This window comes from Motacilla alba, chromosome 5 (genome assembly GCF_015832195.1).
Source record: "Motacilla alba alba isolate MOTALB_02 chromosome 5, Motacilla_alba_V1.0_pri, whole genome shotgun sequence".
NCBI classification, from domain to species: Eukaryota; Metazoa; Chordata; class Aves; order Passeriformes; family Motacillidae; genus Motacilla; species Motacilla alba.
Genome location: NC_052020.1, coordinates 7,494,771 through 7,508,987, shown reverse-complemented (window position 1 = coordinate 7,508,987; position 14,217 = coordinate 7,494,771). Strand labels below are relative to the sequence as shown.

Here is a 14,217-nt window from a genome sequence, read left to right as displayed (position 1 = left end):
CTGCTGCTTTCTGAGTGAAAATCCTGTTATGTTGCTGTTGCTTGGGCTTTGTTTGGCATTCATGCTTTGTCTCCCTCTCTTCAGTGCCTGTGCTCAGGTTTGGGGCACGCTTGTCCCCACAGGGCTCCTCTGCTGAGCTGCTCTATTGGCACGAAGCCGTGCAGCTCTTGAGAGCGTTCCTGAAATGTCAGTGTGTAGCAGCACAGACTCGCCCCCAGCATCACCCAGCCCACCATGGTGCTGCTGGCTCCAGGTGCTGAAAGGAAGCAGGTGACAGCTTTGGCTTCCTTCTGGCCACTAGAAGGCAGGAAGTGTCTCCAAAGGAGTTTCCAAAGCTTTGTTTGGATACAGAATCAGACTGTGGAGCAAATGTCCCCGAAGGAGAGGCTGCAGCATCTCTGGCTGCTGTGGGCTGGGAGCAGCGCAGAAGGCAAAGCCTTGCTCCACTGCTTCTGCCTTTTGCTGGGAGGGTGTTCCCTCGGGACTGGCGCTCTCTGTAGCCAAGGTGGAGCCTCTTTAAAGGGCAGGAAGTTGCCTCGTGCTCTGTGAGTCACCAGATCGTCCCAAAATAGATTTTTATTTCCAAATTATTTACAAATAAAATCAAACTTAATGAAAGGTTTGTTGCTGATTCTTATTCGCTATGACAAAATGCTCTGAAGAATCTGCTGATATCCTCCTCTGATGCTTGTTCACTCACCAAAATAAATCATTCCCTCTTAACGGAGGAGCTTTTTGCACTTGTACTCTTGCTTGAGAAGATAAAAAGTGGTTATTCTGTGTGGAGAGTAAGTAAATTAGAACATCGCTTGTTTGAAGTGGTAACAAAAAGCCTTATTATGAATTAATGAAGTTGCTCTTATAAACAAGTTTGTTTTCTTTAAAAAGAGCTGTGAAAGTTGTCTTTGGTTGCTTTTGTTGAGTTAATGTTGTGTAACACGGTATTTGTGCCTCCTGTCAGTTTCACATTACAACTGTGCCTATAGATTTGGATGCTCTTTTGAGGTTGTTTTAAACGAAACATTTCTGTGTAACTGTGCTGTGCAATGACTCCACCGCTGATATCTCTTTTTGGGGTTTATCTTCCATTTGGGAGGTCTGACATTAAACACGCACAAAGCTGCAGTATGGTTGGTGCAATCAGTAATGTTCTAAATTGAAATAGGACGCTTGCACATCACCAGCTGACTGATGGGTATATCTTCATTCTGATCTAACACAGAAAACATTTTTTATGTGAGTTTGACTACTCTGTATGTGCTTAGACACTCCTCAGGGCCAGACTTCAGTCCTGATCCCCATGGCCTCCGAATTAAAATTCCAAGGGATTCCAAGTTTAAGGCAGCCTCGTTAAAACTAACATGGCTTTAAGCAAGAATTATCTCCATCTGCTCTAAGATTAGGCTTTCCTGCATAAAGAGGGATGCATGAGCAATACATTTTTTTTTAATATTGTTCTTGGAGCAGATGCATTTTCTGGAAAGTGACTGTATGTGGGAGGAGGAAATATAGATTATCAACACATGATGACAACACTTTCTGTCAATATATCTGTGTAATCTCTGGGAAGGTTTTAACAGAAAATCATTGAAATGTACAAAACCAGGCAGTATATATCCCATGTACAGGGTTTAATTTTAAATTGTGTTGCCTGACTTAGGGTGCTTACCTAATGTAAATGAATATTGGGCTGTATTATTAATGCTTATAAAGGGATCTATATTTTGATCCACATTTTAGAATTCTCTGCCTAATGGTCTTTAGTGTAGGTATGCACAGCTTTAAAAATAGAAAGGCTCAGCCTGAGAGCTTCTACCTCCTGTAAATACTTATCAAGTGGTTCATTCAGAATTCAAATAAAGATCCATTGTCCTCCCAGTGCTTGCATAACAGCACTGCGACTCCCCATTTGAAAAAATATGATATTTTTAGAGTGGAACACAGCCTCCTGTTTTCCTCCAGCGTTGGGTTGGGAATTGTTTCATGGGGGTCTGAAGCCCTTCATCGCTTTGGGAGCAGGGTGTGCAGGTGGGCGCTGTTCCGAGGGCACAGTGGGAATGGGAATGCTGCCTCAGCTCCCTCTGCTCTCCGTTCCTGTCCCACACAGCAGCACAGGAGGGAGCTGCAGCTGGCTCCAGGGATGGGCCTGGCTTGGAAATGAACTCTGCCCAAAGGAGATCCTGTTCTTCCAGCTGCCCTGGAGGAGTATCAGAAATATTTCTTCCCAACGTCCGGGAGGAATGATGAGGAGGACTCCATCCTATCAGATGGCTAATTTATAGGTTTTTTATACTATATTATATTAAAGAATACTGTACTACACTATACTAAAGAATACAGAAAAGATACTTACAGAAGGCTAAAAAGATAGTAATGAAAACTCGTGACTCTTTCCAGAGTTCTGACACAGCTTGGCCTCAACTGGCCAATGAGTCAAAACAACTGACACCGGAGTCCAATGAAGCAATCACCTTGGGTAAACAATCTCCAAACACATTCCACATGAGCACAATACAGGAGAGGCAAATGAGATAAGAATTGGTTTTCTTTTCTCTGAGGCCTCTCCCTGCCTTTCAGCTTTCCAGGAGAAAACCCCTGGGAGAAGGAATCATGTTCAGAGAATGGGAATGCCACAGAGGAGCTGTCCCAGAGGAGCTGACGGAGGCAACGGGGGCCGATGGTGGCACAGGGCCGCCTAAAGGAGGCTCATCCAAAACTCACCAGCAGAGCAGACCAGCTTCCACCTCACCCACTGTGCTGCCCCGAGCTGGCCCAGCACTCACATCATAGCGACAGTCTGTGATCCAGAGCAAAATTATCCTCTCAAGTTTTGATTATTTTTTTCCCTCTGGAGTCAGTTTATCAGAAGGGCCTCGTGAAGCATCAGCGACTGTGCAGAGGGAGCAGCAGGCTGGGATGTGGGTGACTGGCCAGCAAAGGAGCATGGAGGGATGGGAGTTTGGTTTCCCACTGCTTCAATGAGTAGCTTGGGTCCCTTCCCCTTCCCCTTTCCCCTTCCCCTTTCCTCTTTCCCCTTCCCCTTTCCTCTTTCCTTCCCCCCACCTTGGAGCAACCCCCAGCAGAGGAGGATGGCTGGCTAAGCCAGGGGAATGAGATGGAAGCAGCTCTGGTTGCAGTAGTTGAGCAGTTTTAGATTTTCATGCATGCTTTCATCTGTGAAGGGCAGACATGCTAGAGAGGTTTCTTTACCATATGGGTGACCTCTAGTTGGCTATTTTAGGTACCCTATTTTTGGTGCTGTCTATGTACCATAATTTATAGGCTATGAGAACAAATTCAGTATAAGAGACATGTTCACAAGATGAATAATGTAAAGGTACTCTCTGTTGCACTTCAAACTTCATTTTCATTTCACTGAATTTTAAACTAGTACTTTTTCTTTTTTTTGAGCATTGGAATGTGGGGAAAAAATAGTTATCTACTTATGTTCAGTGAGTTTATTTTAAGCAAAAAAGAAGCAAAACAGATGTGCACGGTTCACTGGATATTTTTTTCCCTGAGAGAAGTTCAAACATGAGAAGCTGCCACCTCTTGCACCTGGCAGACATCGGACAAATTCATCTCAAGTGCCACTTAATTGATTGCGGAACACTGCAGTTCAATCAACTGCAATAAAGTTAATTGAGCCTCTGCAAGGAAATGTGACTTAAACCAAAGGATTCAAAACAGGAACAGGTACTAATTAAGGGAGGCCATTATTTTTAATAGGACAGGGTCCAAGGAGTTGAGTGATGTTTAAATGTGTAGTCTCATGAGGATGGAAGTCACTTGCTTGCAACAGCTTTCAGGTTAGACATAAGTATGCAAAATCCAAAATTTTAGATAAGAGTGCTAATTTAACATAGTTTTGCCTTTTAAATCATGTCATGGATAAGAGAGGAAAAGCAGCCCTTAACCCTGCTGGTTTTTTGGGGTATCAGCTTTGATCCCAAACTAATCCAGTGAGTTTGTACTTACTAGAATGAAACAAGTTGTGCATTTCCCTTGAGGGAGGTCAGACACTGGCATGGGGCCAGTCTTAGCTGGGTGAAACACAGATGAGTGTATGACCATCTTTATAGGCTGGTTTGACTAAAGTTAGACATACTAAAAAAAAATTGAAAAGGTCTTCGAAGGACTGACAGCTGTTATGCTCCATTCATGTTTTCAACCTTGTCATATTATTAAAACATGTGTTTGACCAAGGCAGGACATTACTCCCACATATGTTTGTAGAATACTGGGAAAGTAAGGGGAAAATAAAGTCTATTTATGCTTTTGGTAGCTTTACACAGGAAAAAAATAATACAAACGGGTTACACCCAGGACAGAAATTACAAAAAATAGCACTTCTTCTCAGAGGTTCTGGGCCTAACAGGAATAGCAGGGACAAGAAAACGGAGAAGTTCCAAGATGGAGCTTGGCTAAATGTTAAGAAACAAATTTTGTGATGCAGTTGCCATGACAACCGAGGAGTCTGGAGTTTATGATCTGAGATGCCTCTTCCTTCCAGTGCCTCTCTCAGAAATAGATGTTCCTGAGCGCAACTGAAGCTTTGGTGCGACTCGTGGGGATGAAGTGGCTGAGCCCTTCCTCGACAGCTCTGCTCCAGGTCTCCAGGCAGAGACCACATCCCTCAGGGGTTTTGCCACTGCTGAATCAGCCCAGGGAAAAGCCTTTGCATGGCTGGAGCAGCCCTGCAGACCCCAGGCTCCACTCCAGCCTGTCCTGCTGCCCTCACCCAGCGCAAGCACCAAGCAGTGACATCTCCCTTTGCCACGGGAGCTGCAGCAGAGGAGGCACAACATTCCCCATGTGCAAACAGGGGCAAAGGTGACAGGATGGAATCCAAAACTTCAGGACATTTTCTCTCCACAAGGTGTTTTCTTTCAGGCATCTTATATCTTGTTTGTGTGCCCCAATATTTGAGTTGATGCCAAGACATTTATACTGTAGCAAGGCTACGAAGGATTTTGATGGTTTTCCCTTAGTTCATATGTATTTGTTTTTCTGAAAGGCTGTCAAATACTTCCTTATAATATTTCTTCTTCTGAAGAAACCCCATAAATGACAGGATTCAGATGGGAATTTGCCTCCTTTGATCACCTAGTCCAATTCCATGCTCACTGGCTTCATCTTTGCATCATCCCATGCAGTAAGGCCACCAGAGCAGGAAAATCTATGAGCAAGTGGATTACTGCAAAAACATCATTAATGCAAGATGTCAGCTGGAATTTCCATATCCTTGTATCCCTGCTTCTGTGAAGCTTTTTGTAGGTTTTTTTTTTTTCTTTTTAAAGCACCTTTTAGATCAACAGAGTGCATGAAGCCTCTGAAGCATCTTTTACACCAAAGAAGATTTTATGGGATATGGTCAAACACCCATGGGAATCAGTGATGTTTTATGTGGAAGATCAGAATGTAAACAAACTTTCCATTTGTATTAGAAAATCTTCAGGAATTTTCCAGAGGCTCTTCAAGGCCTGTTTCAGAAACTGTTGAAATAAATGAATAGTTGGAGCCTGGTGGACTGAAGCCATTTGCTTCTCTCTATTTAAGCTTCTGTGGTGGGATGGGAATAATTGGGTTTGCAGAGACAAATTCATAAATTAATTTCCATTATGGGACTCATTTATATATTATATTATTTCTATTTTAATCTAAGACACAAGTTAGAACCATGTGCTAGCTTTTTGAGACAGTGAATCTTGATATCATTTGTGGTGAAGTGCATTTTGTAGGCACATAAAAGGTCATTACACCAAAGCATCTTTTGGCTTTGGAACTTTTGGAGATCCTTCCCCCTTTGGATGGGTGGTTATTTTTGCATTCAGGCCTTTCCTGGGATGCTCAATAAGAAATAGGCTGCCAACAGAATTTGCTCAAATTTACTTTCACAGAAGCCTTTCTAGATTCACTATGTACCCCTGTGCTGTCCATGAGCCCGTTAAATCCAGCTTTAGAATGGATTCAGAGGATAAAATAATAGAGTTTTTGACACTAAATATGCTTTTCAGGTGCAAATCTGGGACATTTGTGCTGGTTTGTGCTAAATGCTAATAGCTCATCCCAGTGTGGCCACAAACACCACAACCCCTCGCTGGTTTTCAGTGGGTGACCCTGGGTTGGGCACTGTGGGTACACTGAGAGCACAAATAACTTCCCCAAAAGTCTCTGGGTCACTGTGTCTTTCTTCCTCTCACACTTTAGTCTCCAGATGGGAAACTCTTACTGGCTGCTGACAGGCAGTGCCACGTGCACAGCTCTGTGGTTACTTGAAATGCAGAAGCACCATTTGAGCCTGCAAAATCCCTTGTGAGCTATTTATTTTCGCTGGTACAAATTGTGATTGGGTTTGCGTGTGTGAAATATTTATCAAAAAGGGTGAATTTTAAAAAGCGTGTAGGCAGGGGGTTGTAAGCATGTGTAACGGGTTTGGGGGTTTGTTGGGGTTTTTTTTTCTCAAGTAGTTCAGAGGATAAGGAAGAGCTTCTGAGAAGCTTCTTCCGGGAGGATGTGCATTCCCAACTTCAACCATTCTGCGATGGGCATCCCAAGCATAATGATGGAGCTCTGTCTACTTAATTGCTGTTAGAAATGATTGACTGCCTTTTCCACTGAGGGAATGTTTTGGTAATGGAAGGATTAGGATGATGCATTGAAGAAATGAAGATTTTTTTTTTATCCTTTTTTTTTTTTTTTAATTAATAGAACAAAGTCTGCAAAAGTCTCTTTCTCTCGTAGTGTTTTTTTTTTCCTTTTGCACCTTCCTACGGGAAGGCTGCTCTGGTGAATGTGTTCCAGCTCATGCATCTGCCAGCTTACAATGTGCTGGTTATTTTTCTATTCCATTCTATTCTATTCTATTCTATTCTATTCTATTCTATTCTATTCTATTCTATTCTACTCTATTCTATGCTATGCTGTGCTATGCTATGCTATGCTATTCTATTCTATTGCAGTATATTATATCACATTGTATTATACTGCAGTATATTATATTGCATTTTATTACATTATGTTATTTTTCAACCTATTGCATAACTGCATTTCAGGGGGAAAAAAAAGTTTTTATCCAGCCTGTTTAGACTATTTTTAAAGACATTCATGAGATCATATTACTTCATAACTGAATTCTCTCAAAGTAATTTCCATCCCACTGCCCAGTAACCAGATGATATTAAAGGATGATTTTCAAAAATACAGAATTCTAAGGCTTTTCCCCAAAGTCCAGAGTGGATAGAGGAGAGTTGTTGAAGCTGTGAGGTGTCACAGTTTTCCTTACATTTTGTTTCTTGCGTGACCAGGTTTCATTGATGTAGCATAGACCCAGCCTCCTCACATCTCTATTTCTGTTATCTATTTTCACTTATTTATGAAGGACGTGGCAGAGAAACGTTTTGTGGAATTGTAGAAGGAAAACAAGAACCTCAGGTTTTGCAGTGAAAGATTGCAGAAAATATGCAGAAAGACTGGGTTGAAGAAGAGGGAAAGACACAAATTTGTGCCTGCAAAACCACTTTACTCTTTGTTTCTAGAGCTTCCTTCCAAACACCTAGCTGCTAAAACAAAAAGAAGTTTTTGAGTGTTTTAAAGAGTGGGATTACATTCAATACAGAGAAGACAGGTGATTCTGAAATGAATTGGCACAGTTGGAATAGATACCTGCTTTACTGGTTCACAAACTCCCCCTTGCCAAAGCTTGAAGTGGAAGTCGAGAGAGATTTGCCTCAGATTACTCACACCTGGAAAAGTTTTGCTGAATAAATCAAACTAAAACTGTCAGACAAACCTGCTTGAACTCTGGTGTCTCACTGCTTAACAACCCTTCCTGCAGACATTTGGCTTCTGGATGAAATATTGAAAAAGGGTAAAAGAAATAATGTCACTTATAAGCTATTGACAATTCCCAAGTTAATACTTTGTAATCATGCTCCAGTTTTACCCCCTGAGGTGCTAAAGAGTGTGAAGATGAGGTTCTGCTCTGCTGGTTCCATGATTCTTTTGTTCTCTAGTATTTCTGTGAGACTCTGAGTTGAAGAACCTCCAGCTCTCCTATCAATATTTTTATTTTATTTATTTTCGGATCAATCTTTTCAGTCCCAGCTTTTGTAACTGTGCCTTTTCAACAAAGCTGCTATAAACAGTCATTTACAGGTTCTGTTTCTGAGGCAGCTTTAAAAAAAATGTGTTGTATATATTTGCTCCTGCTCTAAATGTTAAATATCATTGCACAGAACGATGGGAACAGATGGGATGCTGCATAAGCTGTTTATCATATTACACATTTATCACTTTACACTAGTGAAGTGTACATGTGTTTGATTAATATTGACTTTTGATTTATTTGGAGGGCTCTATTTTTTGACAGCATTAGGGATTACATGGTAATCCTTACTGGCTTCCAAGCTTGAAATTTAATTCCAGTAAAAATAGAGTGGATGCATTCCATAATTCTTAATTACATGATTTTTTTTTTCTGTGAAAAAGAATTACCTGGTTGAGGCTTTAATACTGGAAGGAATTCAGAAGTAAATGGATAATGCTGTTTGCTTCAGTATTTTTGACAGATTAAATTTAGATGCCATTGGTCCAGCTAAATAAATACCTCTTGGAATTAAATACCAGATGCTAAGGAGGTGTAAAATAAAGCAAACCAGCAAGAGTCCTATTTAAATCAATATTCTTTTATACCCTCCACCTACAGAATGAGAGAACTTCGTCTTTGCCTGCTCAACAGGTCTGGATGTTCAGCATGTGTTCCACCTACGTCACAGTACATGGAACCAAAAAAGCATCTCCAAAAGCACCCCGAGCTCAGGCACAGAGCACACAGCTCGTCCTGGAGGCTCCCCACTGCAGCACTCTGCTGAAAAGATGGTTTACCAATGCACTGGTTCATTAAAATGCATTTTGGCTCGGCTGAAGCCTGGAAAAAGGGAAGGTTTTCCTTCCAGACAATGGATGGAAAAATAATTTCAAATTGGAGTGGGGCGGCTTGTGCTGTTTGTTCTGCTAAACAGCAATAATATTTAATGAGAGATTCTGCTCCGAACTGTAAATCCTTTAGAGTGTGAGATGCCCAGCCTGTCAGAATAAATAGAGGAGGCTAAAAACACTTACTTTGAAAATGACTGTTCATTTTGGGAGGCATTGAGTGATCTCAGTGAAATATTACTGAGTCAGTGGAATTTTGGAGAGAGATCAACTTCCCAGCATGTATCCTGGCAGCAGCTCTTCCTCCATTCCTCAATATCTTTTATGTTCAAATAGCACAGGCAGCACTTCAGTCTTACATGTTGTCATCATTCAAATTTCAGATGACTTTCAGTGACTCCTTATAGATTGAATGAATAAATAAATTACTTTTAGCCGTGCTTATTTACAGTTTTTATGCCTCTGCTTTCTTCTATGTCTATTAATTGATATTATGGAAAGACAAATCCAGCAAAAAAAGGATGATTTAGCCCTAGAAATTACTGGGTGTATATATACATATATATATATATTTTTTTTTTTCCCCTAAGCTAAGTGTTGCAGTGGAGTTTGAAGTTTAATTGGCATGACCACAGTAACTGCTTGGGGCTTCATGTATTTAACTTTTCTTTTTCCATGGACACTCTTTGGGCCTCCTATGGCCCTGTTGCCTTTGCTTCCAGGACAGGAGATCCTTCCAGAAACTTGCAGAAGGAAAATTCTAGTCATTGTAAATAAAATATGTAAAGGGTGGGATTTGGTTGAATTTATTTAGATGTGCATTTCCCAAAGGAGTAGCTTTGTTTTCTGGTCATCATGTCAGCTGTGCGCTGTTCCTTAAATACATATTTTCATTCAAAGGCCGTAACTAGAAATTCTGTTTCTGTCTGTTCCTTCCCCATTCTTTTTATAAAAATGATAGAACAAAAATTCTCTGCATTTTGGTCTAAAAGACTCCTTTCTTTCTGTGCAGGTTAACAATGAGAATGTAGTGAAAGTTGGCCACAGGCAGGTGGTGAACATGATTCGACAGGGGGGCAATCACCTCGTGCTGAAGGTTGTCACAGTAACCAGGAATCTTGATCCAGATGACACAGCAAGGAAGAAAGGTACGTTTTTCTCTCCTCCTAATGGACTCTTCTGCTCTTCCTCCACAGATAACCAAGTATGGGCATGAAATGGCTGTTTTCTAAATTCTGATTTGTTAGACTTTGCTTCTCAAATTTGAAATGCCCTGTTCTTGTTTAATTCGGAGTGATTTAATTCTCTTGGGTTAGACATTAACATGTGGCCAAAAGAGCAAAATTCTCTCATCATGCTTGGTATTGATCTTTATAACTTTTTCACATGTATATGTTTGAGGACCTTGTAGTAAAATTTCTTGCAGTAGTGAGAGGGGAAAAGCACTAAGAAGAGATGATCTTTTATTAATTTCAAATGTACTTGAAATGGGGGTAGTTTAGCAGTGTTTCTCACCCACCCATACAAAAAAAAAACCCCACAGAAACTTCATCCCCCAAAAAAGATGATGCAAAAAAAGGAATTTACACTGTTTGCTTCACCTTAGATGCCCCAGAGTTTGGTTTCCCAGCTATGCTGGGAAGTCATTAGGCCCTCATAATTATCATCAAGCAGGAAAGATTGCTGCTGCTCACTGGTGCTCCTTGCAGCTGCAGCACTTTGCTGGAAGTTCCTGTTCCTCCCACAGTCCCGTGAGTTCTCACTCACACACACCGTGCTCTGCAGCACGGGAGCAGGTGAGGAGCTGGCCCTGCAGGATCCCTCCTGCTCCACGAAATTAAAACTTTCTGCCTGTGCTGGAAGTGCTTTTCACCTCCACTGCTTATTAAAAATAATGATAATTAAAAAGCAAAAAAGAGGGAGACCAGCTTGTGGGGTGAAGGGAAAAGGCTCTATTAAACTAAATCATGTCCCAGCATGGTCCTGCATTATTTTTGGCTTGATGGAAATGCTGTTCACACATTTTAAAGCTTTTTGCCTCTGCCTTTTGGTATGTATCATATTGACCTTAAATGTAGTGACAGGACAAGAGGCAATGCTTTAAACTGAAAGGCAGCTAAATTTTAGTGGGAAATCCTTTACTGTGGAGGTGGTGAGGCCTGGCACAGGGTGCCCAGAGAAGCTGTGGCTACCCCACTCCTGGAAGTGCCCAGGGCCAGGATGGATGGGACTTTGAGCAACCTGGGATAGTGGAAGGTGCCCCTGCCTGTGGCAGAGGGGTTGGAATGAGATGATCTTTTCTGACCACCAGACATATTTGTTACCAGGATACTAAAGCACAGATTGTAGTTTTTGCACTAGATTATTGCCTGGATATTTTAAAACCTTAGATATTCTGAGGTTCACCCATTTCCCTTAGAGTAACCTTAACAATTCAGGTCTATTTGAATGTTCTTTCCCGTATTTCTCAGATTGAACAGTTTCTTCAAAGATTAAATTAATCTGCCAGAGACTGGCTGGTGCCCAGGAGGTTTTCAGCCCTGCATATTTCTCAGAAGGGGCACCACTGCTGCGAGGTCCTTTCTCTAGAAAGCCCTTTTCCTGCTGGGAAACAGAAGTGCACAGTTATTTAGCTTTAAATGTTTCTATGTATCCTGTTACATAAAAGCTTGCGGATGTGTCAAGCAACCTACGCTAGAGCCAGAAACAGTGGAGAAATTCAGTCCATGAAAAGCATCTCAGGGCTTTTTCCTCCACATGTAGGTATTTATTCTCGCCTTATTTCATGGAGCTTATTCTTTTAAATGGATATGGAATTGTGGCTGTGAGCACAGGGCTTCCAGAGGGTGTGTTTTGGCTGACACTTGTGTGTTTTTTCTGTTCCATGCACAGCCCCACCACCTCCTAAGCGAGCTCCAACCACTGCACTGACCCTGCGCTCTAAGTCCATGACCTCAGAGCTTGAAGAGCTTGGTAAGAAAGTGTTTTTTGGCAAGCATGCTGGCTTGGTGGAGATGTAAATATCTATCTATATGTCTCTATGTGGAATTGGTGAAGGGAGCTGCACTGTGTACAGTGTCTAGAGCAGAGGAGGTTTTAAGAATGCTGCATCTTTGGAGAACTCAAAATGTGCATGACTCGCATGAATGATTTTTGTGGAGACTTGTGCCTTTACTGCTGCGCAAGGGAATGTTGATACATTTTATGCATCATCAAAGTTTGGCACATCTACCAAAAAAAGAAAAAAAAAAAAAAGGAAGAAAATAAAAAAAATAAAATAATGCTGTATCATGTTTTGTTAGCTTTGCTTTCTAAATTTTCAGTTCATCTAATATTGTTTTATTTTAAATTTCTGTGGCCTCTCATTAGTGGATAAAGGTAAGCTGCCAGAAGCTGTTATTAAAAGCTGACAGTGTTAAAGCAGCTTCAACTTCAACTTGTTTCATTTGATCTGAAAAAGTGCATATTATGATATCACTTTGACTTCTGTGCATGATATAAACTTAATTCCTCTCACTATTGGTAATAAAAGTTATTGAGCATTCAGTCTTTTATTTGCTAGTTTTGAGAAATGTGGTTGTAGATTCCTTTGCTTGATCATCCACATTCTAGATATGCATAAATCTTCAGGGATTTGTATTCATTTTCTAGAAATGAGGAAGGTAATTGTTCTTTTCTTGCTGGTTTTAATCTGTTAGGTCATTAAAAGGTAGAATTTCTGCAGCTAGACTAAGACATGGAAATATGAATAAATCATATATAAAAAGAGAAAAGCCCAGTGCATATTTCTATGTGTCTATAACAGTAAAACAGTGTGTTTAGCAAGTGAGAAATGGGTATAAAACCAAACCACATCCCTCACTGCAGAGTAATAGATGATAATAATCCACACATTAAAACCATTTTCCCATGTAATTCTACAATTAAATAGTTAATTTTATGATCTTGGTGTTTTCCTGACATGGACTTATCTGAAGGCCAGCTGGAAGGAATCATAGCCTTGTGGCCCCTTTTTTTCCCCTGTAAGTCAGTGTTTTTTGGGGCAGATGGACCCCATCCATCCTTTAGTGAGTCAAGCCACGTAGATCCAGTGGGAAGTCTCCCAGCAAAGGGGTGCTGAAGTAGGTTGTGTCTTCTCTATGGTCTAACAACCAAATGAAGACCAAAAAAACCCGCCCCAGTCTGATTATTTAGCTCCAGCAAGACTCAGAAAATTTGGTTTTTATGTACAAGGAAGTTTAGGAGCTTAGCTCAAGGTGTCGTCAGCTTGTGAATGCTCCATCATTTTTCTTCCAGGATTAAAATGTAAAATATTATTTCTGGAGCACACTTTGTGGGTCTGGCTGTTTTTCATTTGCTTTTCTTTCATGGAGTGCTGAGAGCTTGTAAAACTTTGCTGGTTTATCAACCACCTTTCCCAAGGGGACAGCAATACTTAAGCACCATTTTTGCCCCTTTGTTATCCTCTTCTGCCAATTGCTTTCAAGCTGAGGATATTCTTCTATTTCTCTGACTTTTCAATCCTCCACAGGAGATATTGATCTTAAAGCAGACGCAGCACTTTCCTGAAGGAGAATAGCTTGTAAATAGTAATGTCCCCAGTGGAGAACATCATATTTTAGCTTTCCCACCCCCCCTGCTCAAGCTGTGGCCCTTGCTCTGCTGTTTGTCCTCACCAAGTGACAGAAACCACTGCAACTCCTTTAACAAGCAGCCATGGGACAAATTTCCATTTTTAAGCACATTTCCCATTCATGCCTTTATCCAGATGGGGCAGATATTGCAGTGGCAGGAGTTTTCTGCTCTGAGAAATAGTCCTGCACCATGTTCCAGAGGTGTTTGTGCCTGAGGAAAGCTGTAGTAGTGGCAGACATTTGCATTCTTCCTAAAAAAGTCTGTAAATGCCACTTCTGTGACACTCTGAACATTTGCCACCCTAGCAAACAATGTGACTGCTGTTCCAAATAACATCTGTGGTCTACCTATTTTCATATTTGCCCTGGAAAAGGGCTATTATCAGAAAGGACAAGAACTCTTAAATTGCACAGCAACTGAACAAGCTTCCACAGGGAAAGTGTTCTCCCTACCATCAGTTAAAAGTTGTCTCCTGACATAAAACACAGCTTGTATGTGTGTATTTATCTATAATTTATATATCCCTCTATGTATTTGTGTATATATTGGACATCTGTGAGAGCTATGAGAACACCCACATTTTTATAGCCATTAAACTCTCTAATGAACGAGCATTCCTTTCATGCCATATATGTGCCAACCAAA

At 41.0% G+C, this 14,217-nt stretch overlaps 1 protein-coding gene across 13 annotated transcripts in view; it reads left to right on the top strand.

Moving 5' to 3' along the window:
* SHANK2 (SH3 and multiple ankyrin repeat domains 2) overlaps positions 1-14,217 on the top strand; it is a 278,701-nt gene that overhangs the window by 229,707 nt on the left and 34,777 nt on the right. For 9 of the 13 annotated variants that reach the window (XM_038139490.1, XM_038139488.1, XM_038139484.1 and 6 more), the window contains 3 exons: positions 9,950-10,085; positions 11,830-11,910; positions 12,307-12,315. In XM_038139490.1, the coding sequence (XP_037995418.1) occupies positions 9,950-10,085; positions 11,830-11,910; positions 12,307-12,315 (226 nt within the window). The remainder of the gene's footprint in view (positions 1-9,949; positions 10,086-11,829; positions 11,911-12,306; positions 12,316-14,217) is intronic. The other 4 variants (XM_038139489.1, XM_038139487.1, XM_038139486.1 and 1 more) reach the window with 1 other exon arrangement.